We start from the raw sequence: 25,042 nt of genomic DNA, 5'->3' as shown, positions 1-25,042 counted from the left end.
ATTCTATATAACACCAACATGACCTCCCTGCTTTTGTAAAGAATGCCTCGATTGATAAAGGCAAGTGTCCCATAAGCCTTTTTCACCACCCTATTAAGCTGCCCTTCTGCCTTCATAGACCTATGGACAAACACGCCAAGGTCCCATTGTTCCTCAGAACTTCCTAGTGCCATGCCGTTCATTGAATACTCCCTTGTCAAATTACTCCTTCCAAAGTGTATCACCTCACACTTTTGAGGGCTTATCTGCCTATTTGACCACCCCATCTATATCTTCCTGTAACCCAAGACACTCAACCTCATCGTTAATCACTTGGCCAATCTTTGTGTCATCCGCAAACTTACTGATCCTACCAACCACATAGTCATTTAAGTCATTTATATAAATGACGAAGAATAGGCGATCCAGCACAGGTCCCTGTGGTATGTCACTGGAAACTGGTTTCCAGTCACTAAAGCCTTCTGTCATCACCCTCTGTCTCCCCCAACCAAGTCAATTTTGAATCCACCTTATCAAATTACCCTGTATCCCATGTGCATTTGCCTTCTTTATAAGTCTCCCTTGTGGGACATTGTCAAGGGCATTGCTGAAATGCATTCAAACTACATCAACTGCACTATCCTCATCCCCACACCTGGCCACCTCCTCAAAAAATTCAATCAAATTAGTTAGGCATGACCTCCCTCTGACAAAGCCATGCTGACTATTCCTGACCAAACCTTGCCCCTCCAAGTGAAGATAGATTCTCTCCTTCAGAATTTTCTACAATAGTAGACTCACTGGTCTGTAGTTCCCTGGCTTATCTCTACAACCTTTCTTAAATAGTGGGACCACATTAACTGTTAAATAGAGAAAGACTTCAGAAAGCTGCAGTTTGAGAGATTGGGGGTCTTATTGCATAAATCACACAAAGCTAGCATGCAAGTTCAACAAGTAATTGGGTAGGCAAATGGAAAGTTGGCCTATATTTCAAAGGGAATGAAATATAAAAATTGGGAAGTCATGTTAAAACTATAGAAGGCACTAGATAGACCACAGCTAGGATACTGTGAACAGTTTTGGTCTCCTTATCTAAGGAAAGATATACTGGCAATGGAGGCAGACCAAAAAAGGTTCACTAGGTTGATCCCGAGAATGGAGATTTTCTTCTGAGGAGAGGTTGAGTAGGTTGGGACTGTACTCAATGAAGTTTCTAAGAATGAGAGGCATCATTATTGAGACAGGTAGGATTTTCAGGGAGCTTGACAGGGTAGATGCTGAGAGGTTGTTTCCCCTTGTGGGAGAGTCAAGGACCAGAGGGCATAATCTCAGAGTAAGGAGTCATCCATTAAGACAGAGATAAGGAGGAATTTCTTCTCTCAGAGGATAGTGAATCTGTGGAATTCTATACCGCAGAGACTGGATCATTAGGTATGTTCAAGGCTGAGATACACAGATTTTTGATCAATAAAGGAATCAAGGGTTATGGGGATAAGGCAAGAAAGTGTTGAGAACTAACATTTCTGATCAGTCATGATCTCACAGAATGGTGGGGTAGACTTGATCGGCCGAGTGGCCAACTTCTGCTCCTATGCCTTATGGTCTTTTGTGAGATGGATGAGGCACCTAGTCTTCCTGCTAAGTGCCCGACCGTCCATTATTGGTGAGCAGGGAGATCCAAACATGCCTCTCGCTGGCAGATGAGCTGCCTGTCGCTTCTGTGTGCCCCTCTCACAATGTTCTGGGCAGCTCCTCTGCCCTTCTGTTAGTGACTGTGACATCTTCTCAGGCAGCAACGACTGAGGAGTGCCAAGCCATGTAGCCATGCCTCTGGTCGCCTCCTCCCAGGTGGAACCTATTGAAGCCCCGCCAGCCACATGACTGCCAAGGTCATCAGGACCAACACAACAGCGGAATCAACAATCTGCTGCCAATACCGCTGCCTGCGAAGCTTAAGTTTAAGGCACCGTGAGCACAGGATGGGTTTTCACGGGTGACTTTTGTTCATCTCATCAAAGTAATATTTTGTTTCTCTGCAACTGTACCAACTATTTTATGTTCTGTTGCTTGTTTGCAAGCCTGCCAAAGATATAAATAAGTAGTGTTGAAATTACCTGGAGTCCTTCATGTTTTCCATAGGTGCAGGTGCCTTATAGTGGATGGCAGGGGCAACAAACATTATTTCAGAGATTGTGAAGTGACAATGGGATCATGGCATTGCCTTCTCAGAAATGTGTGTGAAGGAGATGTTGCCCTTACACTGATATGGAAGCCTGAACCTGCATGCTAACCTTCTGGCTTCCTTATATGAGAACACCCAAAGCTGCAAATACACATTTAAATATTCTACTTCTCTGTTCTTATGACCAAAGTGAATCATCACACACTTCTCCACATTATACTTCACATGGCATCGTGTTGCCCATTCACTTAACCTGTCTACATCACTATGCAGCCTCTTACATTCCCACCCAACTTTGTATCATCATGACATTTGGATACTTTAGTCTCTGTCTCTGTACTGTTCATTAATATAGATTGTAAATAGCTGAGGGCCCAGCACTGATTATTGTGACCCACCACAAGCTACAGTTTTTCAACTTGAAAAAGCCTTATAAATAATACTCATTCCAGTTTGTTAACCAATCTGCCATTTATGCTACTGGCCACCACCCCCCGCCCCCTCCCCACCCTCCCCTACATGTCACGTGTATGCCAGCCCAGGTAAGGGTAGCAGATTGGCTTCCTTAAAGGACATTATTGAACCAGATGGATTTTTACAACAATCAATGATAATATCATGGCGACTTTTACTGTGACTAGTTTTCAATTCCAGATTTTATTAATTGAATTTAAATTCCACCAGCTGCTGTAGTAATGTTTCAGAGCACTAGCCTGGGGGGGGGGGGGGGCGGGGGGGGGGTGCATCTGGATTACTAGTCCAGTGCTATTACCACTATACCACCACCTCCCCCAACACAGATGTCAGACGAACAGGCCTGTGGTTTCCTATCTCCCTCCTTTCCGAACCACTGGGTCTATCTCGAATCGAAGGAATTTTGGAAATTCTAGATTTACACATTAAAAACCATGCAGACATGGAAGAATTCAGGGGTTAAAACCGGAACAGAAAGGTTTAGAGTCTAGTTTAAGAAGTTGAAACCCTGACAATGATATGGTGCCTGACTTGAATGAAGAACGAAGGATTACTTAGGGGTCACTACCCGCCTCTACAGGAATTTTGCCTAGGTCAGGAAAGTGCACTACCGAGTGGGGGGATCACCAGGCAAACCCTGACGGCCTACCTGCAGGCTTCAAAGAGCGCCCTCAGTACCACCAACCCCCACCCGCCTTGCCAACCCTGCCTATCTGGCCCCGGTATCCCCAGATCTCACTTAACTGTCTTCAAAGGCAGATGGTTATCAGTGCAGTTGCAACTGCAGCAAAGGACAATGCTTTTTTAAAATAAATTTAGAATACCCAATTATTTTTTTCCAATTAAGGGGCAATTTAAAATGACCAATCCATCTAACCAGCCCATCTTTGGGTTGTGGGGGTGAATGCGCAAACTCCACACGGACAGTGACCCAGGGCCGGAAATCGAACCTGAGTCCTCAGCGCCGTAGCCGTAGTGCTAACCACTAGCAAAGGACAATGCTAATGGTGGCACTCTTGAGGCTGCAGAGTTGCTGGCTCTCTGACTGGGTCGGTAGCTCCGAGAGGCAAGGGGACCTTGAACCCCAGCAGCAGTCACTTAACTGCGGGTTCTGTTGCTCACCAAAACACCTTTGTGTCCTGCTTTCAACCCTGATAGTGGGATTGCTGCTGCCTCTGCAAAATTCTGCCCTTGGCTTTTGAATGGGATATGTTTTTGTCGAACATTTTGGATTTTTTTCTCAAATGGTTCCCATTGTTTATTTGCCGCCATGCCTCGTGTCATAAAGCAGAATTTATTGCCCCATTGGCAGTGAATTTGGAAGCAAGAAAGAGCATTTAGCTGGGTGGGTGGGTGTGGGGTTGGGCCCCTGCGCCTCTCTGCCTCCACCCTATTAAGTCTGAGGCAGGAAGGCTCATGGATGGCCTTCCTACCCAGACATTAATTGAGACCTTAAATGTGCAATTAATACAGGCAGCGGATGCGTGCCTAATGTCCAGAACATTGACCGAGACTTTCTAGCCCCCTTCATGGCAGAACCTAGGCAGAATATTCAATGGCCCAGCCAAAGGTCTATTGACATCTGGCGGGGCCGGAAAATCCCAGCAGTCTGCTGAAGTGGAAAATCCCACCATCACTTATGCAATTGGCTTTGTTTAAGTTTAAGGTTACTGTTTGGGGGCTAAGGTATATCACTCTCAAACATAATTTGGAATTCACTTGTATTATGGTTGGTTTTCCCCAGAGGACCTTTTACGATAGGATATATGAAATTTTCTGTATTGCTCAATACTCTTCCTCCTGCAGGTATCACGCCATCAGACCATATTGGCTACCGGACTAGACAATGATTATGCTTGGTGAAGTGTAGCAGTGGCTTACCATTGTCTTCTGCAGTATGGTTGATCAGGAAACTCTGTCACTCTTACTGCCTGCCAAAAGGCATATTGGAAGGATTTGCAGGTTGATAATCAACTTGTTTGGCCACATTGTGAACACATTTCCTGTGGCCATCAGGTGCTGAAGTGGGACAAGAACCCAGAGGTTCTGGCTTAGAGGCTGGAATGCTACCACTGTGTCACAAGACCTGTCCTGTGCAATGTTCGCTCTAAGATAACTTTATCCCTAGTTGGTTCCACCACACATTGATACAGGAAACGGTTGCAAAATCTGTCCACAATCTTGGGCGAAATTCTCCCCCAACGGCGGGATGTCCGCCGACTGGCGCCAAAGCCGGCGCCAATCAGATGGGCATCGCGCCGGCCCAAAGGTGCGGAAGGCTCCGCATCTTTGGCGGCCTAGCCCCAACATTGAGGGGCTAGGCCGACGTCGGAGGGATTTCCGCCCCTCCAGCTGGCGGAAATGGCGTTTGTTTCCCCGCCAGCTGGCGCGGAAATGCGGCACATGCGCGGGAGCGTCAGCGGCCGCTGTCAGTTTCCCAGCGCATGTGCGGGAGCGTCAGCGGCCGCTGTCAGTTTCCCGTGCATGCGCAGTGGGGAGAGTCTCTTCCGCCTCCGCCATGGTGGAGGCCGTAGCGGAGGCGGAAGGGAAAGAGTGCCCCCACGGCACAAGCCCGCCCGCAGATCGGTGGACCCCGATCGCGGGCCAGGCCACCGTGGGGGCACCCCCCGGGGTCAGATCACCCCGCGCCCCCCCCCAGGACCCCGGAGCCTGCCCACGCTGCCTGGTCCCGCCGGTAAATACCAGGTTTGATTTACGTCGGCGGGACAGGCAATTCCTGGGCGGGACTTCGGCCCATCCGGGCCGGAGAATCCAGCGGGGGGTCCCGCCAACCGGCGCGGCCGGAATTCCGCCCCCGCCCAATCTCCGGGAGCGGAAACTTCGGCGGGGGCGGGATTCACGGCGGCCAACGGCCATTCTCCGACCCGGCGGGGGTTCGGAGAATGACGCCCCTTATCTTTGAGACTACCTTTGTTAATTTGATTTGTCCAGGCTGTGTGAAAATTAAAGTCCCCTACAATCAATTGCTTTCCCTCTCAGCCCAGGAGAAGATGCTTGCCGTCCCATGTAGGGTTAGCCAAAAAGGAAACCAATTCTTAACAGGGAGAGAATCAAAAATCTCAGACAAAGAATACATTTTTGTTGGTGATAGGCTCAGATTACATCCAAAAACCTTAAAGCAATTTGGTAAGGTAATTATAACTATTCTCTGAGCTATCAAAGCTGGTAGGCAAGGCTGTTTGCCACCAGGGCGTACTCAGAAAATTACCCCCAGAAGGTTGGAGAATAATGCCTTGCATTAATATGTGTCCTTTACCATGCTACAAACACATTTAGTTTTCATCCAGATAGTTTTCTCATTGTCAGTGGGGATGGAGATTTTGACTGTTGGCTTTTGCAAAATTATTAATGCATTTTTCATGCTCACACCGACTATTTTGCTATGAATAGTGAATAACTAAAATCTTTCCTCCAGTGTTCTTTTTGTGACACCAATATGCAAGACTTCCAGGAAAATGGAAACAGGCAAACTTTTTGGTAATGTTACGAGACTACTATACATATGGCCACTCTTATGAAATAATGGCAAGTTTTGTAAATGTGTCTGTTAGGGATCTTCAGTACATGGCAAAAAAAAACCTTTTGTTTCAAAGAGAAAAATGGGAATGATTAACATCCAAACAAATAAACATGTTAGTGAGATTTCAAATTTAAATTTCAACACAGCGGTAGTAATTGCTAAAACATTTTAATAATGTTGTTTATGGTTCTTAGATCTGAAATAGCAGCTGTTGTCCAGATGCTTGCTATTTTCTTAAATAATCTAACTCCATAGAGATATTTGTAGTTTCTAATTTTGTCTATGTGTCTCTTGTTGAGTTTTTTGTTACTCTTTCCAGTCCATGAGTCAGTATTATTTTAGTATAATACTAACTTTATTGTAAAGCAGTTGCATCTCTTCGTTGGGTAACTCCCTTCATACCCAAATCATATATGTGTGTAAGAACTGGCTTAAGAACCATTTTGACTTTCTGTAAATAGCCAGAGCGGCACTGGTAATTAAAGGAGCTGTATATGTGTTGGCAACATTTAGAATTGGGTGTCCATAGTCAAAATGAACGTCGAGTGAAATCACAAGAACTGCATCGTACAATGGATTATTTCACAGGCCAAGTTGTGTTTCGTGTATGAGGGAAACAGAACTGTTTAAACTTTAACATCTGTTTTCCTTTCATTTGTATGCTCAAAAAATCATGCACTAAACAACTGACTCCCTAGCGACCACAGTGAATTCTGTATTCATTATGTTGATGTGGTCTACCACTATTGTGGAATTCAACGTTTTCACATTCAGTATCAGCATGAAAACATGCATGTGGGGGATTTTCCGCACCCCCCGCAACGTGTTTTTCGGCGGCAGAAGGTGCCCCCATCGTCAGGAAATCTGCGGTGGGGGTTCACTATCGGCAGGACCGGAAGATCCTGCAGGCGAGAACGGATGGAAAATCCCCCCATTTCCATATTATACCCTTGCATATTAATGTACCGGTAAACCCATGCCTATTGTGCTGCTGTCAGAAACAATATAGAATCATTTTGTTTCGAGCCAACATGAATGAGAAACTCTCATTCAGCATTTCTGAAGCCTTGACAGATGATGATCATATGAAACTGTTAAAAAAAAAATCCAACTTATCCCCAGACTCCAGGGTCAAAATGCTCTTGAGGTATTTTCTTGCAAGTGATTCTGTAGCCCATGGTAAGTTTTTTAATCTAATTAAACTTTTGAGCCCTAGGTACTAAAAGTGACAGCACATTTTTCTATGTTACTCTGCCACTCAATCACTTATAGGGCATTTTTATTGCAATCAAATTATTTGGAAACTTGAAGACGCTGCAATTCATGAAGTGTTATTGAGCAGTGAAGAGAAAATATGAGGTTCTGTGGTAAACAGTTTGAGTATTTATCATCTATAAATAGATTCATTTCAATATTGAAATGTAGGGGAGGCAATGGTGCAGTCGTATTGTCACTGGACTGGTAATCCAGAGGCATAGTAATCTGGGAACCAGGGTTCGAATTCCACCATGGCATTTAAAAATCTGGAATTCCAAGATGGAACAGCCAGAACTGCAGTAGCAGTGGGTGCAATCTTTGAATATTCTGATCCATTGTCACACCTTGGGCAGGATTCTCCGCGAACTGGCGGGGCGGGCCACTTCAGCGGCGAGGAGTGGCGTGAACCACTTCGCACCTTCAGGGGCTAGGCCGGCGGCGGAGTGTTTGGCGCCGCCCCAGCTGGAACGGAAGGGCTTGGTGCCACGCAAACCGGCGGCGATGGGTCTCCGCCGGCCGTGGCGCATGCGCGGGAGAATTGGCGGGCTGCCGGAGAATCGGCGGGCTGGTGTCAGAGCGCCGCGGCGTGATTTTCGGGCCCCCCCGGCGATTCTCCGATCCGGCGCACGATCGGAGAATCCCGGCCGTGATGCGTTTCATGAGCCCAAAACATCCCAACACACTTTACAGCCAATAAAGTGCTTTTTAAAAAAATATATATTTTTATTCAATTTTAGCAAACTTTCAACAAACCCCCCCCCCTTACAGAAAAAAAGAAAAAGCATAAAACACACAGATCAACATCATACACTTATATCGCAAATTCCTCCAATGTACTAACCCCCCCCGAAACAATAACAAACACCTACCCAAAACTCTGAACCCTGCCATGTCGCTGATCCAGGCTTATACGCTTCAGGGCTTTGCATCCTTCTACTGCAGCAGAATCCTCCGCCTGGTTACCAGGGACACAAAGGCCAGTGTACCGGCCTCTTTCGTCTCCTGCACTCCCGGCTCGTCCGATACCTCAAATAGTGCTAACCCCCAGCTCGGCTTGATCTGGGTGTTCACCACCTTATACACAGTCCTCGCAAAGCCCCTCCAAATCCTATCCAGCGCCGGACACGCCCAGAACATATGGGCGTGGTTCGCTTGGCTCCCCGAACACCTCACACACCTGTCCTCTACCCCAAAAAACCTACTCAACGCCGCCCCTGTCATATGCGTTCTGTGAAGAACCTTGAATTGTATCAGGCTTAGCCTGGCGCAAAAGGAGGAAGAATTAACCCTACCCAGGGCATCTGCCCACAGACCCTCATCTAGCTCCTCCCCAAGCTCCTCCTCCCATTTACCCTTTAGCTCCTCCACCGAGGTCTCCTCCTCTTCCTGCATCTCCTGATAGACCGCCGAGACCTTGCCTTCTCCAACCCACACCCCCGAGAGCACCCTATCTTGAATCTTACATGCTGGAAGCAGCGGAAATTCCCTCACCTGCCATCTCACGAACGTCCTGTGCCTGAAGGCGTTTCTGGGGGGGCAGCCCAAATTTCTCCTCCAGCGCCCCAAGGCTCGCAAACGTCCCATCTATAAACAGGTCCCCCATTCTTTTAATTCCTGCCCGATGCCAGCTCAGAAACCCCCCATCCATTCTCCCCGGGACGAACCGATGGTTTTCTTGGATCGGGGACCAAACCGAGGCCTCAACCTCACCCCTGTGGCACCTCCACTGCCCCCAAAGTTTCAGAGTCGCCGCCACCACTGGACTCGTGGTGTACCTTGTCGGCGGGAGCGACGCCAATAAAGTGCTTTTAACATGCAGTCACTTGTAATGCAGGAAAGATTGCATCCAATTTGCTCATAACAAGTTCTTACACACAGTGATGTGATAATGATGAGAAGATTTGTTTTTGTGATGTTGCTTGAGGGACAAATAAAGGCCAGGACATGGGGAATAACTCCTCTGCTCTTGTGTGTGGGATTTCCATGCACCATTGGAGCCGCCTGCCAATGCATAGAATTTACAGTGTAGAAGGAGGCCATTCCCGACAATGTCAGAAGCGACAATTTCTTTGATCCTAAAGCGGGACAAGGACCCACTGCAATGTGGATCGTACAGGCCGATCTCGCTCCTCAATGTGGATGCAAAGTTGCTGGCAAAAGTGCTGGCCATGAGGATCGAGGATTGTGTCCTGGGGGTAATCCACGAGGACCAGACGGGATTTGTAAAGGGCAGGCAACTAAACACCAATGTGCGGCGGCTCTTAAACGTGATAATGATGCCATCGGAGGAGGGAGAGGCGGAGATAGTGGCAGCTATGGACGCGGAGAAGGCCTTTGACCGAGTAGAGTGGGAGTACCTCGGGGAGGTGCTGTGCAGGTTTGGGTTCGGTTTATCAATTGGGTTAAGCTCCTTTACAGAGCCCCGATGGCAAGTGTAGTGACGAACCGGCGGAGGTCGGAGTACTTTTGACTGTACCGAGGGTCGAGGCAGGGGTGCCCCCTGTCCCCCCTGTTGTTCGCATTGGCGATCGAAACATTGGCCATGTCATTGAGGGAGTCTAATAAATGAAAGGGGGTGGTCCGAGGGGGAGAAGAGCATCGGGTGTCGCTATATGCGGATGACCTGTTGCTGTACGTGGCGGATCCAATGGAGGGGATGGTGGAGGTCATTCAGACTCGAAGGGAGTTTGGGGAGTTTTCGGGCTATAAGCTCAATGTAGGGAAGAGTGAGCTCTTTGTATTACAGGCGGGGGACCAAGAAAGAGGGATAGGGGACCTACCGCTGAGGAGGGCGGAGGGGAGCTTTCAGTATCTGGGGATCTGGGAGAGTAAGGAGAGGGTTCCTGGAATGCAGTAGGGACCGAGGAGGGTTGGCGCTGCCAAACCTGGGGAGCTACTACTGGGCAGCAAATGTGGCGATGATCCGCAAGTGGGTTATGGAGGGAGAGGCGGCGGCATGGAAGAGGATGGAGATGGCGTCCTGTAAAGGAACGAGCCTGGGGGCGTTGGTGACGGCACCGCTGCCGCTCTCGCCGACAAAGTATACCACGAGCCCGGTGGTGGCCGCAACGCTAAGGATCTGGGGCCAGTGGAGACGGCACCGGGATGCAATGGGAGCATCGGTGTGGTCCCCGATCAGGGGTAACCACCGGTTTGTCCCGGGGAAGATGGACGGGGGGTTCCAGAGCTGGCATCGGGCGGGGATTGGAAGAATGGGGGACCTGTTCATCGACGGGACGTTTGCGAGCCTAGGGGCACTGGAGGAGAAGTTCGAGTTACCCCCGGGAAATGCCTTTAGATATATGCAGGTGAGGGCTTTTGTGAGGCGACAGGTGAGGGAATTCCCGTTGCTCCCGGCACAAGAAGTTCAAGATAGGGTGATCTCGGGTGTATGGGTCGGGGAGGGCAAGCTGTCGGAAATACACCAGGAGTTGAAAGAAGAGGGGGAAGCGCTGGTAGAAGAGTTGAAGGGTAAATGGGAGGTGGAGCTGGGGGAGGAGATCGAGGAAGGTCTGTGGGCTGATGCCCTAGGTAGGGTTAATTCCTCCTCCTCGTGTGCCAGGCTCAGCCTGATACAATGTAAGGTGGTCCACAGAGCGCACTTGACGGGGGCGAGGTTAAGTAGGTTCTTTGGGGTAGAGGACAGATGTGGAAGGTGCTCAGGGAGCCCGGCGAACCATGTCCATATGTTTTGGTCATGCCCGGCATTGGAGGGGTTCTGGAGAGGAGTGGCGGGAGCAATATCTCAGGTGGTGAAAGTCCGGGTCAAGCCAAGCTGGGGGCTAGCAATATTTGGAGTAGTGGACGAACCGGGAGTGCAGGAGGCGAAAGAGGCCGGCATTCTGGCCTTTGCGTCCCTAGTAGCCCGGCGAAGGATCTTGCTAATGTGGAAGGAGGCCTGGATAAATGATATGGCTGGGTTCATAAAGTTGGAGAGGATTAAGTTCGCCTTGAGAGGGTCTGCGCAGGGGTTTTACAGGCGGTGGCAACCGTTCCTAGACTATCTCGCGGAGCGTTAGAGGAAGGTCGGTCAGCAGCAGCAGCAAACTTGGAGGGGGGGGGGGGGGGGGGAACACACATCCTGGGAGGGGGGGGGGGAGAGGGGGGGACTGCCTGGGAGGGTGGATGAGCAAGAGATAACATGAAGGGTTGGGGAAACTGGCACGTACGGATGAGGGCCAGTGTACAAAGCTGTGTAAATATATCATTTTGCCATGTATATATCTTGCTCAGCGCGATTTCTCGTTTTCTTTTTGTTACGGGGGGGGGGGGGGGTTATTGTTTGTAAGGGAGAAAAATTGTGTTAAAAAACTTTAATAAATATATTTTTTTTAAAAAGGAGGCCATTCAGCCCATCGAGTCTGCACCGGCTCTTGGAAAGAGCACCCGACCCAAGGTCCACACCTCCACCCTATCCCCATAACCCAGTAACCCCACCCAACACTAAGGGCAATTTTGGACACTATGGGCAATTTAGCATGGCGAATCCACCTAACCCGCACATCGTTGGACTGTGGGAGGAAACCGGAGCACCCGGAGAAAACCCACGCACACACGGGGAGAATGTGCAGACTCCGCACAGACAGTGACCCAAGCCGGGAATCGAACCTGGGACCCTGGAGCTGTGAAGCAATTGTGCTATCCACAATGCTACCATGCTGCCCATACCGTGCATGCCAGGTGAAGATTGAGATGGGATCAGTTATGATTCCTCACAACTGTGGAATATGTTAGCAATGTTAAATGTTTGGGCTCAGATTCGGTGAAAAGCCAGTTGGGCTGGATCTGTACCCTATGTTCAAACAATTTTCAGAGAAAACGATGAAATATGTTCTGAGATAAAATACAATTTCTGGCTTCATAGAGGAACCCTTCATAACAGAATATATATAGATTAATTTTGAAACTTAATAATGTCGTGAAATGTATATTCTTTCTATAAAAAGGCTCTATTGCTATTTTGTTGGGTGCTGAAATCCTTACAACATCAGAAGCACACAAACGCGGTTGTACTCTGAATTTACAGTGACAGTGATTTCCAATCCATGTCACTTTTTGTTACTTCATATTTTTATTATTTGAAAGTTCCCAAATCATGAAATGTAGCTAAAAATTACATCAAAGCATACTGGGTGTAATAGGTCTGATGACACCTAAACAAATGTTCTTATAAAAAAAACTTAGAAATACACTTCAGGGGTGGCTAACCAAAGATATTTGAAAGCTTCACCAGAGGTCTAGTTTGGCTCTTGAAATCTAATTTGAAGCCAAGCCAAATAGAAAATTCTTCTGGCAACTTATTTCAAATAGCAAAGATGTTTTTTTCCCAGGTATAAAATACTGTGAGTTACAATTAACGCAGATATCTAATTGAAGCTGTGGTTTATTTATAGAATTTTAGACACCGATATGATAGTTACCTATACACATTGAATTGTTATGATCTGGTATGCATTGCCTGAAAGGATAGCAGAATCAGATTCCATAGGAACTTTTAAAAGGCAATTGAATATGCATTTGAAAATAACTAATTAGCAGTGTTATGAGAAGAAAGATGTGGGGCAGGATTCTCCATTAGCTGACACTGAAATCGCAAAATGCGATAGGACAGAGAATAGGTTACAACGCTAAAATCACAGCAGGCGTCGGTTTGACGCCAAATCACAATTCTCCGTCACCTTGACAGTGGTGTCAGTGCGGTCCGGAACGCAAGTACAATAAACACCGTTTGCATATCATTAGCGGCCCCGACCACCGCGGTATCCTCCGGGGCATCCGCGAAGCTCCGCCTCCAATGCGCCGAGTTCCCAATGCCGTGGTTCACTTGTACTTACCATTACTGTGATTAGCTTTATAATTCCAGATTTATGAACTGATTTTAAATTCCACTAGTTGCCAAAGTGGAAGAATACAGGCCATACTGGATTTAGTGAGGAGTAAAACAAAAAAATAGTTAATATCTGACAATTCGGGAGCATCCTGCAAATAATGACCATAATAGATTGAAGTCGATATTAAGTTTGAGCAAGAAGAGTCCTAAACCAAGGCTTTAAACTTAATTAAGGTAAACTTCGAAGGGATAAATTCATCACAGTAAACTAGGATGAACCATTCACGGAAACAATCCGAAAAGCAATAAGAAGTATTTAAAATATTTGGTACGATACAAAACCAGTACATATCTGAAAAGGCAAAGGTCTGAAATGTGCAGTTAAATAAACATGGTCAATAATTAAGTTATGAGGGCAGCACGGTGGCGCAGTGGGTTAGCACTGCTGCCTCACGGCGCTGAGGTCCCAGGTTCGATCCCGGCTCTGGGTCACTGTCCGTGTGGAGTTTGCACATTCTCCCCGTGTTTGCATGGGTTTCGCCCTCACAACCCAAAGCTGTGCAGGCTAGGTGAATTGACCACACTAAATTGCCCCTTAATTGGAAAAAATGAATTGGGTACTCTAAATTTATTTATTTTTAAATTAAAAAATAATTAAGTTATGACAATGTCAAAAGGCTTACATAACTGCAAGGAAAAGTAGCCATTAGGAGAAACTTTAAAAGAAGCAATGCGATACAAAGAAAGTCATGAATTATAAAAATGGAATAACAAGTATAAAAACAAAACATCCAAGATATGTCAAAGCCAATGGCAAATGTTTTGATGGATGCATTAGGAGGCAGAGAGGGAAAGTAGTAAAGAGGAACGCGTGGACCTTTTAAAGACAGATGCAAGCAAGAATGGGCAATAAGTAAACAGCAGATTTGTTGAATGCGTACTTTGTATCCATTCTCATAGTGAAATACTGACAAAATGTCAACCTTACAAGAAAACCTTAAGTCAAGTGGATGAACTTAGTGGATTAACGTGAGTATAAAATGATGGTGAAAATAAATGAGGCTTAAAATAGACAAACCTACAGGACCTAATGATTTCCACCCAGGGATGTTCGGATAAATTGGTGACGTAATTGAAGATACATTATACATAATTTCCCAAAGGTCTCTAGATTCAAAATTGTGCTGATGGATTGGAAATTTGCAAATGTCACAGTTTTAGTTTTTTTTTATCCCCTCCCTACCCCCGTCCCCTCCCTCGCCCCCTCCCTCCCTCCCTATCCCCTCCCTCCCCATCCCTTCCCCACCCCCTCCATCCCCTCCCTCCCCATCCCCTCCCCACCCCATCCCCTCCCTCCCCTCCCTATTCCCTCCCTCCCCATCCCCTCCCTCCCCTCCCCATCCCCTCCCCACCCCCTCCATTCCCTCCCTCCCCATCCCCTCCCTCCCCATCCCCTCCCTCCCCTCCCTCCCCTCCCTATCCCCTCCCTCCCCATCCCCTCCATCCCTTCCCCCCCCTCCCCCCTCCTCCCCTCCCCTCCACCCCCCCTCGGATATTTCGCTCGGGTTTGATTCTGGAGGTTTTCCCATTGCAGCAGGTGGTCTCTCACAGACAGCAGCGAGTAGCTGCCCCTTTGCAATGTGAGGCTGATTTTAAAATGGGCAGAACTCAGGGAGTGAATTCCACCCGTTAGAAACACAACAGCGAGTATGTCAGTGACTCCAACCCCATTTCATTCCGGGATTGAGGTTCCGGACTAGCTCCCGCTTTACCGGGATGCGATCCCAGAGGCGCCCTGCCCCTGGGGTCTACATGTCCCCGCCAGCAGACAGGGCCAGCTCACTGCAGCCACCCTGCTCGCCCCTCTCACCGCCAGCCAGCCCCAGCGCCCTGACACCGTCACAGTTTTAGTTAAGAGTAAAAGGGAGGGAGAAATATCGACTGTGTTCAAAGCAGATTACATTTTCTAAGATGCCCTGAAGGAGCAGTAAAAGTCCTTATATTCATATAATGTACCCAACGCTGTTTCAGTCATGTGCTCGAAATGCCATCTTTTATACCTTTAACAATATGGTGGATGACATCAACTAAATTCTGGGCCTACATATTTCAAGAACATAAGGATTAGAAGCAGAAGTAGACCATTCAGCCCCTTTTAGTACGCTCTACTATTCAATGAGAACATGACTGATCAGATTGTAGCCTTAACTCCAGTTTCCTGCCTGCCCCCTATAATCCTTGACTCCCTTGTTAATCAAAACTCTGTCTAACTCAGCCTTGAATGTATTCAATGACCCAGTTTCCAGTGCTCACTAAGGAAGAGAATTCAAAACACTAAACACCCTCTAAGAAGAATTTCTCCTCATCTCCGTCTTAAATCCCCTTATTCTTGTAAACCTCCTCTGCACTCTCTCCAGAGCAATTGCGCCCTTCCTGTAATGTGGTGACCAAAACTACACACAATATTCCAGTTGTGGCCTCAACAGTGTTTTATACAATTCTAACATTATTTCCTTACTTTTATATTCTATACCTCTGCCAATGAAGGAGAGCATTCCATATGTTTTCTTTACAACCTTGTCTACTTGAACTGCTGCCTTTCGAGAATGTGTTCCTGTTCGCCAAGATCTCTCATTTCATCTACCCCACTTACTATATCCCCATTTATTGTGTACGCCCTATAACTGTTTGACTTCCCTAAATGCATGGCCTCACACTTCTGTGTGTTAAATTCCACCTACCACTTTATTGCCCACTCCACCAATCCATCTATACCCTTTGGAGATTGTAGCTATCATCTACACTGTCCAGCACTCGGCCAATCTTTGTGTCATCTGCAGATTTTCCACTTGTGCCCCACACGTTCACGTCCAAATCGTCAATATATAACACAAACAGTAAGTTCCCAACACTGAGCCCTGTGGAACACCACTTGAAACGATTTTCCATTTTCAAGTGCATCCATCAACCATTACCCTTTGTTTCCTGTTACTAAGCCAACTTTTTATCCAGTTTGCCGCATTTCCCTGTATCCCTTGGGCTTTCACTTTCTTGACCAATCTGCCATGTGGGACTTTGTCAAACGTCTTGCTAAAAGCCATGTACACCACACCCAATGCACTACCTTCATCAACCCTTCTTGTCACTTCCTCAAAGAATTCAATCAAATTTGTGAGGCAAAGCCTTCCTTTAAGGGGCAGCACGGTAGCATTGTGGATAGCACAATTGCTTCACAGCTCCAGGGTCCCAGGTTCGATTCCAGCTTGGGTCACTGTCTGTGCGGAGTCTGCACATCCTCCCCGTGTGTGCGTGGGTTTCCTCCGGGTGCTCCGGTTTCCTCTCACAGTCCAAAGATGTGCAGGTTAGGTGGATTGGCCATGATAAATTGCCCTTAGTGTCCAAAATTGCCCTTAGTGTTGGGTGGGGTTACTGGGTTATGGGGATAGGGTGGAGGTGTGGACCTTGGGTAGGGTGCCCTTTCCAAGAGCCGGTGCAAACTCAATGTGCCTAATGGCCTCCTTCTGCACTGTAAATTCTATGAAATCTATTAACAAATCCATACTGACTATCCCTGACTAGTCCGTGCCTTTTTATGTGACAGTTAATTGTATCTCTCAGGATTGATTCTACTGATTTGCCCACCACTAACGTAAGGCTAACTGGCCTATAATTATTTGGCATTTCCTTCGATCCCTTTTTAAACAACAGTACCACAGTTTTCTGTAATTTCCTGTCTTGCTAGCAGGCCAAAGCTCATCTGCTAAAATGGTATGTGTTGCAAGTTTGGCAGAGACCAGGGGCGAAATTCTCCGGTATCGGCGTGATGTCCGCCGACTGGCGCCCAAAACGGCGCAAATCAGTCGGGCATCGCGCCGCCCCAAAGGTGTGGAATGCTCCGTATCTTGGGGGGCCGAGCCCCAACCTTAAGGGGCTAGGCCCGCGCCGGACGAATTTCCGCCCTGCCAGCTGGTGGAAAAGGCCTTTGGTGCCCCGCCAGCTGGCACGGAGATGACATCTCCCAACGGCGCATGCGCGGGAGCGTTAGCGGCCGCTGACGGCATTCCCGTGCATGCGCAGTGGAGGGCGTCTCTTTCGTCTCCGCCATGGTGGAGACCGTGGCAAAGGCGGAAGGAAAAGAGTGCCCCCACGGCACAGGCCCGCTCGTGGATCGGTGGGCCCCGATCGCGGGCCAGGCCACCGTGGGGGCATCCCCCCGGGGCCAGATCGCCCCGCGCCCCCCCACAGGACCCCAGAGCCCGCCCGCGCCGCCTTGTCCCGCCGGTAAGGTAGGCGTTTTAATCTACGCCGGCGGGACGGGCATTTTAGCAGCGGGACTTCGGCCCATCCGGGCCGGAGAATCGCGGGGGGCCCATCCGTTGCCGGAGAATTCGGCAACCGGCGGGGGCGGGATTCACGCCAGCCCCCGGCGAATCTCCGACCCGGCGGGGGGTCGGAGAATCTCGCCCGTGGTGAGCTGCACGCTGCCAAAATGTTAATCCATTGGGTGTCCATTCTTGTCAGACACGCGAGGTTAATACTGCAAACTCAGGTGAGCACTCCTACTGCAAACTTTCCTTGAGCTAGATGATCTCAGCAGAGGGCAGAATTGACCTTGGTTCTCCTGGGCTAGGGGGCGGAAATTTGGCTACGTTTTGCATATTTGATTATCATCTCAATAATCTCAGTTAGAAAATGTTGATCTATAGAAATGGGCCTAAAACAGGGTTTGCCTCACACTCCCAGTGATGTTACTAGAGGAAGGGTGTCCAGTGCAGAATCAAACAATGACAATTTTTGTACTGATGTTTGATCACTGCTGTTCCTGGCATCGGGTAATTCAGTTACTTTAAGAGTACTGAAGAAAATTCCCCTTATATATTTGTTTTAAATTTACTAAAATATTTGTTGCATAAATATGTGATACAAAGTATTATAAAAGATAGAGATTAATATTATATCTGCCAAAAATGTTCAACCTTGTATTTTTGTTGCAGGAATCCAGGAAGGGCCTCAGTGTAATCGATGTAGGAACAACTGGGCACTGAAGTTCGCCATTCTGCTGCTCTATGTCCTGTGCGCCATGCTGACCATTACTGTAGCCATCCTGGGATACAAAGGTAGCAGAACGTTTACACCATTCTTTCACCTCTTGTACTAGTCTACAATTGAATGCACACATTTAATATTTTAAACAATATATATGGGTTGCTTTGACAGTGGGTTACTGGTTCTGAAATCATAGGACCTTGATGTTGCAGTTCAACATAACTAACGCCTGACAACAATTATATCTTAAAGGGTCAGAGATTTATTTTGGCATTACTCACTTGAAAAAACATTGTTTCCAGAAAGCAGTAGTGGTAAGTATATAAATAGAGTGCAGTGGGAGAGGGACAGCTCATGTTTTATGGGAAATGACTCAGAACATCAGCAGTTTAACTTGCATATATTTCACAATGTCATTAAAAAAAATATTTTGCAATTCATAACTGCCTCGATAACTAAAATTTCATGGACTGACTGGAAAAGTGGGGCCACTCACTGAATTAAAAATTGTGGAAACTTAGTAGAGGTCCTCATTTATAAAGGCAAAATGGCTGCATTGAACAAGTAACAATTTTTTTTATTATTTGAGGATATCAAAGGTCCGGCTGAGTTACAAATCATGACACCATTATAAGATTTAAACATGCAATGAAAGTAAATACTTCTCCTTGCAGAAGTTGAGCAACTCTCGAGTACTACTCCCTACCTCCCCATGGACCATGAACCCACCACCGAACATCAAGCCATTGTTTCCAGGACTGTCACTGACCTCATATCCTGTGGGAACTTCCTTCCATAGCCTAAACGGCCTCATTATCCCCCAAACACACACAGCCTACTTTTACCTCCTTCTCAATATTCACACACAGGACTGTAATAATAATAATAATCTTTATTGTCACAAGTAGGCTTACATTAACACTGCAGTGAAGTTACTGTGAAAAGTCCCTTGTCGCCACATTCCGGCGCCTGTTCGGGTACACAGAGGGAAAATTCAGAATGTCCAATTCACCTAACAAGCATGTCTTTCGGGACTTGTGGGAGGATACCAGAGGAAACCCACGCAGAGACGGGGAGAAAGTGCAGACTCCGCACAGACAGTGACCCACGCCGGCAATCAAACCTGGGACCCTGGCGCTGTGAAGCAACAGTGCTACCCACTGTGCTACTGTGCCGCCTGTGCTACTTCCTGGTAGACCCATCTTATCTGCCTGTTCCTGCCCCACTGAATTCATTTCTTACAATCTTGACCCTATCCTCTCTTCTCTTGTCCAGTCTCTTCCCACCTACATTTGTGATTACTCTGATGAAAGCCCATTCACTACATTCAAATCTCGCCAAGTAATTAATCCTCAATAAAAACAAACATTTGTACTCATACCCCACCAATAAGGTGCGATCGGAAAGCTAGGCAATGACTCCCACATGCTACATGGCCCGCCTACCCATGGGAACCCACTTGGCTTGTGTCAGGTGCTCACTTAACCACGATTGCCAATTCCCTATTAGTGATTCCCTTCAGCCGCACAGCCAGAGACCTCAGCAGTCGGTGGGGGTTATGGGTGATCAGTGGGGCAGACGGGCATGGACAGGGGCTGTCCCCGGAATGTGGTTGGGATCCAAGGGTTGGCATGGTGGTGCCGTGAGCGATTGACCCCCCAGTTGCCCCCCACCCAGCATCTCCACCCCCCCCCCACATTGGCGACCCACTCTGCGGAGGGTCCTCCACCCCCTGCTGAGCACTGGGGTGGCAAGCCCAGCACACCCGGGCTCTTAGCCTGTGAGTAAAGATGGCTACTCATACCATGGCTCCCCACAGAAGCCCTTCCATCAGGTTCATATTTTTAAAAAGGAGTACTAATTCTTCCATTCCGCTTGCCGGGGAGACCACTGAATGAAAGGAGGCCGGTGGATTATAGGTGGCTCTCGTTAATTGTATGGAAATGGGGCTTAAATGGTGATAATTGGTTTCTCGCCACGCTACGGTGAAATTCCAAATTCGCCTGCGGGAGCAGGCTGATTGAATTGCTAACTGTTTGGCGCCTGGCTGGGTTCCCGTTTTTGGCCTTTCCCACTATTTACACCGGCCTCGTTATGCTTGAGCACGAGGGTAACGAGGCCGGAAGATCGCGCCCTTAGTCACTTCTTTGGGCCTTGGGGAGTTTCTCACTGGTTTAGCCCACACTTAGACCGGATCTTACCGGCTATTCACGCCTGCGGGATCCTCCGGTCCCATCAACGGCGCACCTCCGCCTTGGTTTCCTGATGATGAGAGCTGTATTCAACAGGAAATCCCATTGACAGCAGTACGACCAGAAAATCCTGCAGGTGGGCTCCGCCATCGAAGAATCATGCAATTTTTTTTCATCGCTGGGGGGGCTGCATTTGCTGGCCAGATCAGCCCCTCAGAAATCAGGCCGCCATTTTGAAAGGGTGTCCCAATCTCTAACTGAGCTTGTGGGTCCCCCCACCTATTTAATTTCTTTATTGTTCTTTGATTTATGTTGTTCAACTCATTATAAAACAATAAGTCAAATGTTTTTACAAAAACAGAATACTGTGGATGCTGGAATTTTGAACGATAAAGAAAATGCTGGAAATACTTAGCAGGTCTGGCAGCATCTGTGTTACAAAGTTATCAGGCTGGATTTTCAATAGAAGTGGAGGCTAGTTCGAGGTCTTGACCCCACACTGCACTTCTATGGGGTATTCAAGTCTTTTGCCAATTAAAGACCAGAAAGCAGGCTGACCATCTTATCAGTGACAGTGGAAAGGCTCAAGATGTTGGACAGCCAATGGGAGGCCCTCCAACACACAGTGATCGGCACCCCTACCAGTTGGGATGAGAGCTGCTGATGTGACGATGTAGACTGCAAAGGAAAACTAGAGGTAAGTCTGTTTAGATGTTTCAAAATGCCACAGCTTTCGGCCTGGTCATGACCCTGGAGGGGCAGCTCCTCCAAGCGACAGCCTGTGGTTGCAGCTGTGACCCAGATGCTATTATTGGTCTGGTGGGGGTCCATCATGTGATCCATTGAGTTCTCGTCCAATCCTGTGCTGACTGCGGAGGGAGCGATAACTCTGTTGCTCCCTTCGCAGCATACACTGCCTACTGTATTTGTATAATGATATAAAGACATAATCACTCATGAAGGATGGGTTCATTTATTTAAACTAGGCGCATGAGAACATATACATGGATAGAAAATTTTAAGACATCAACAGCAGAGCTGCTCCAGGCCGAAGTGAAACTGAGGCTGGATCACATGACACATTTCCCTCTAGCGATGGCATGCTGTTATCCCTTAAATGCATATTGCAATACTGCCCAAATTGCGGACTAGAAATTCCAGTCAGCGGAGGAACAGCAATTAACAATAACTTGCCTCAGTAGGCCACCTACGACTTGTCAGCAGGCAATCGATCTGACCTCGAGCCACCCTCATTCAAAATGGCTCAGAGTCAGGACCGTGGCAGTGAGCCGGCACAGAAGTCAATGGCACCCATCTATCTCAAATCCAGTTGCAGGCCTTTAGAAACATCCAGCCCAACATTTCAAGTCAGTGATCTCTCATCTGATGATGAAGCCATAACTTTGTTCTCCCCTTCACAGAAGTTGCCTGACCTGCTGTGAATTTCAAGCATTCTGTTTTTAAGTCAATTTTTTTATTCTGAACTTGGTGATAATGAGATAGTCAACCGATGTAAATGTTTGTAAGTTGAGGGCAAGTTTCACATGATCAAATGTCATGATCAAGCATCACAAGGGGTGTTACGTTATCGAATGCCAGGTGACATCATCAGAGGTCACATCGTATCTCCAGAAATAAGTACGGTTCTCTTTCCAAGGGCCGGTGCAGACTCGATGGGCCGAAGGGCCTCCTTCTGCACTGTAAATTCTATGATTCTATGAAATATGCCAAGCCAGAGTTGGCAATCCTAATTCCACCACTCAATGGCATTGTGCTTTAGAATATCAACACACTGTGCACACATGCTGGCCTTCCTCCACGTTTCTGAGTGTTTCTGATGAGAATGCTGATATTATGCATGCTGATTGTAATCAATGTGTTCTAAGCATTCTTTGTGGGGAGGGGGAGCAGAGGAGTGTGTCGGACCAAACCAATTGTTTTTCTGCATTGAATAAACCCTTTCATTTGCTTGGATTATTGATTATTTGAAAGTGTAACCTAAATTTGATTTGGTGTGGTTGACAATCTACAACAAATACAACTTAATGCCCCTCCCTTTCCCACACCCACACATACTGGGTGACTTCAGAGGAAGAGCGGAATGGCCATGTGATCAGGCAGGATGGGGATTCTGCTGCCTTCCTGACTGATGCACTATCCATTACCACAAAGACGAGAGTAGTGGAATAATCGAGGCTTTAATGAGCAAAGATGTTGTGCCTCCTGTAGCTGGACCCAGAGTGGCTGCAGCACCGGCAAGGACACAAATTTATACGCCGCCTGCTGGGCGGAGCCAGCAGGCAGGGATTTACCCACGTACCTCTACTATACAGGCAGTGCCGTAATACATGTAATACAACTAGTGGTGACTACCACATTCATCCACTGTTAAAAAAAGAGTCCAGCGGGGGTGGTGGAAAACATTACAAGTTCAGTCTGTCGGGGACCTTGACCCTCCTCTGCGATCGCCTCAGTCCTGGTGGTGATGTGGGCGCCGACTTGGTCACCTGTGACTCTGGGAGCGTGTTGTCCTCGTCGTCTTCACCCCTGAGTGGAACCAGTGGGAGCACGGATCCTACTGGGGCGGGGGCTGCGGTGAGGTTCGCTGGAGGGAGGGTGAGTGGCGCAGGGGTGAATGAGGCAACCGGGGGGCAGGGGGGGGGGGCGGTGTCAGGGCGGGGGTCGTGGGTGGGGATCCAGTGGGTGTCAGGTCCCGGAGGGAGACTGTGTCTTGGTGCCCGTCGGGGTGTGCCACGTAGGCGCACTGCGGGTTTGCATGTAGGAGGTGGACTTTTTCGACCAAGGGGTCCGACTTATGGGTCCGCACATGCTTCCGGAGGAGGACGGGTCCAGGAACTGTCAGCCATGTTGGAAGCGAGACCCCGGAGGTGGACTTCCTGGGGAAGGCAAACACACGTTCGTGAGGGGTCTCATTAGTCGCGGTGCAGAGGAGCGATCAGATGGAGTGGACCGCTTCGGAGAGGACCTCCTGCCAGCGGGAGACCAGGAGATTTTTAGACCGCAGGGCCAGCAGGACGGCCTTCCAGACCGTCCCGTTCTCCCTCTCCACCTGCCCGTTTCCCCGGGGGTTGTAGCCGGTTGCCCTGCTCGAGGCAATGCCCTTGCTGAGCAAGAACTGACGCACCTCATCGCTCATAAAAGAGGATCCCCGATCGCTGTGGATGTAGGTGGGGAAACCGAACAGAGTGAAGATGCTGTGCAGGGCTTTAATTACCGTGGCGGAAGTCATATCGGGGCATGGGATGGCGAAAGGGAACCGGGAATACTCATCAATCACGCTCAGAAAGTACGTGTTGTGGTCGGTGGAGGGGCCCTTTGAAGTCCATGCTGAGGCATTCAAAGGGGAGGGAGGCCTTCACCAGGTGCGCTCGATCTGGCCGGTAGAAGTGCGGCCTGCACTCTGCGGAGACCTGGCAGTCTCTGATGACGGTCCTGACCTCCTCAATGGAGTCGGGCAGGTTGCGGGCCTTGATGAAATGGAAGAACCGGGTGACCCCCGGGTGGCAGAGGTCATAGTGGAGAGCCCGGAGTCGGTCCACTTGTGCGCTGGCACATGTACCGCGGGATAGGGCATCAGGGGGCTCATTGAGCTTTCCCGGGCGATACAAGATCTAATAGTTATAGGTGGAGAGCTCGATCCTCCACCACAAGATATTGTCATTTTTGATCTTGCCCCACTGTATTATTAAACATTGTGGTAGTCTGTGTTAGGAGGATTACGGTACCTAGTAATGCCGGAATACCATTAGTGGAGAATGTACTTGTTCCCATTGGATAAGCTTTCATGTTAGCTCCATACCTGCAAGGCGGGGTATAAGAGCCCGTGCCGCCCCAGCAGCTTTCTTCTGTATCTGCGCTGCTGGGGGAAACATCTAGCGTATTCAAGCCTTCAATTGTCTCCAATCTCGTTTCTGAAGTTATTGATTGTGCATCAATTTAACACGCTAGATTTAAAAGAATGGAGCTTCGAATCAAGCCGGCGTGTCTGCAACTCAGCCCCCACGCGGCAAACTCAGCGGCAACCTTCAAGCACTGGCTGGCGTGTTTCAACGGATATCTCGGAACGGCCGAAAACACACCCAAGGGAGAAAAAAAACTGCAAGTCCTGCACTCGAGGGTGAGCCCAGAAATCTACACCCTCATCGAGGACGCGGACGATTTCGATGCAGCAATGGAGCTGCTGAAAGGACATTATATTCGCCCTGTAAACCAGGTCTACGCCCGACATCTGCTAGCGACGAGGCGACAAATCCCTGGGGAATCGCTGGAAGAATTTGACCGTGCGCTCCTGGTGTTGGGGAGAAACTGCAGCTGCCCGCAGGTTTCGGCGAGCGACCATACAGAATTTTTCATCCGGGACGCTTTCGTTGCAGGTATGCTGTTCCTCCCAAATCCGCCAGCGATTGCTGGAGAAAGGTTCCCTGGATGTGGCCTCCCGAAACGCCCGCGCTTACGTCCCCGACCACGCGGCAGCCCCCTGGGCAGCGTGGAACCCCATCCGCGGCCGACCCCGAGGCATC

The 25,042-nt window shown here is 48.4% G+C and overlaps 1 protein-coding gene across 2 annotated transcripts in view; it reads left to right on the top strand.

Moving 5' to 3' along the window:
* Positions 1–25,042, top strand: part of colec12 (collectin sub-family member 12) — a 311,308-nt gene that overhangs the window by 173,815 nt on the left and 112,451 nt on the right. For both annotated transcript variants that reach the window (XM_072467892.1, XM_072467893.1), the window contains one exon: positions 18,258–18,380. In XM_072467892.1, coding sequence (XP_072323993.1) covers positions 18,258–18,380 — 123 coding nt within the window. The remainder of the gene's footprint in view (positions 1–18,257; positions 18,381–25,042) is intronic.

The sequence above is a fragment of the Scyliorhinus torazame genome, chromosome 11, assembly GCF_047496885.1.
Source record: "Scyliorhinus torazame isolate Kashiwa2021f chromosome 11, sScyTor2.1, whole genome shotgun sequence".
Classification (NCBI taxonomy): Eukaryota; Metazoa; Chordata; class Chondrichthyes; order Carcharhiniformes; family Scyliorhinidae; genus Scyliorhinus; species Scyliorhinus torazame.
This window is presented reverse-complemented; position numbering and strand designations above follow the sequence as displayed.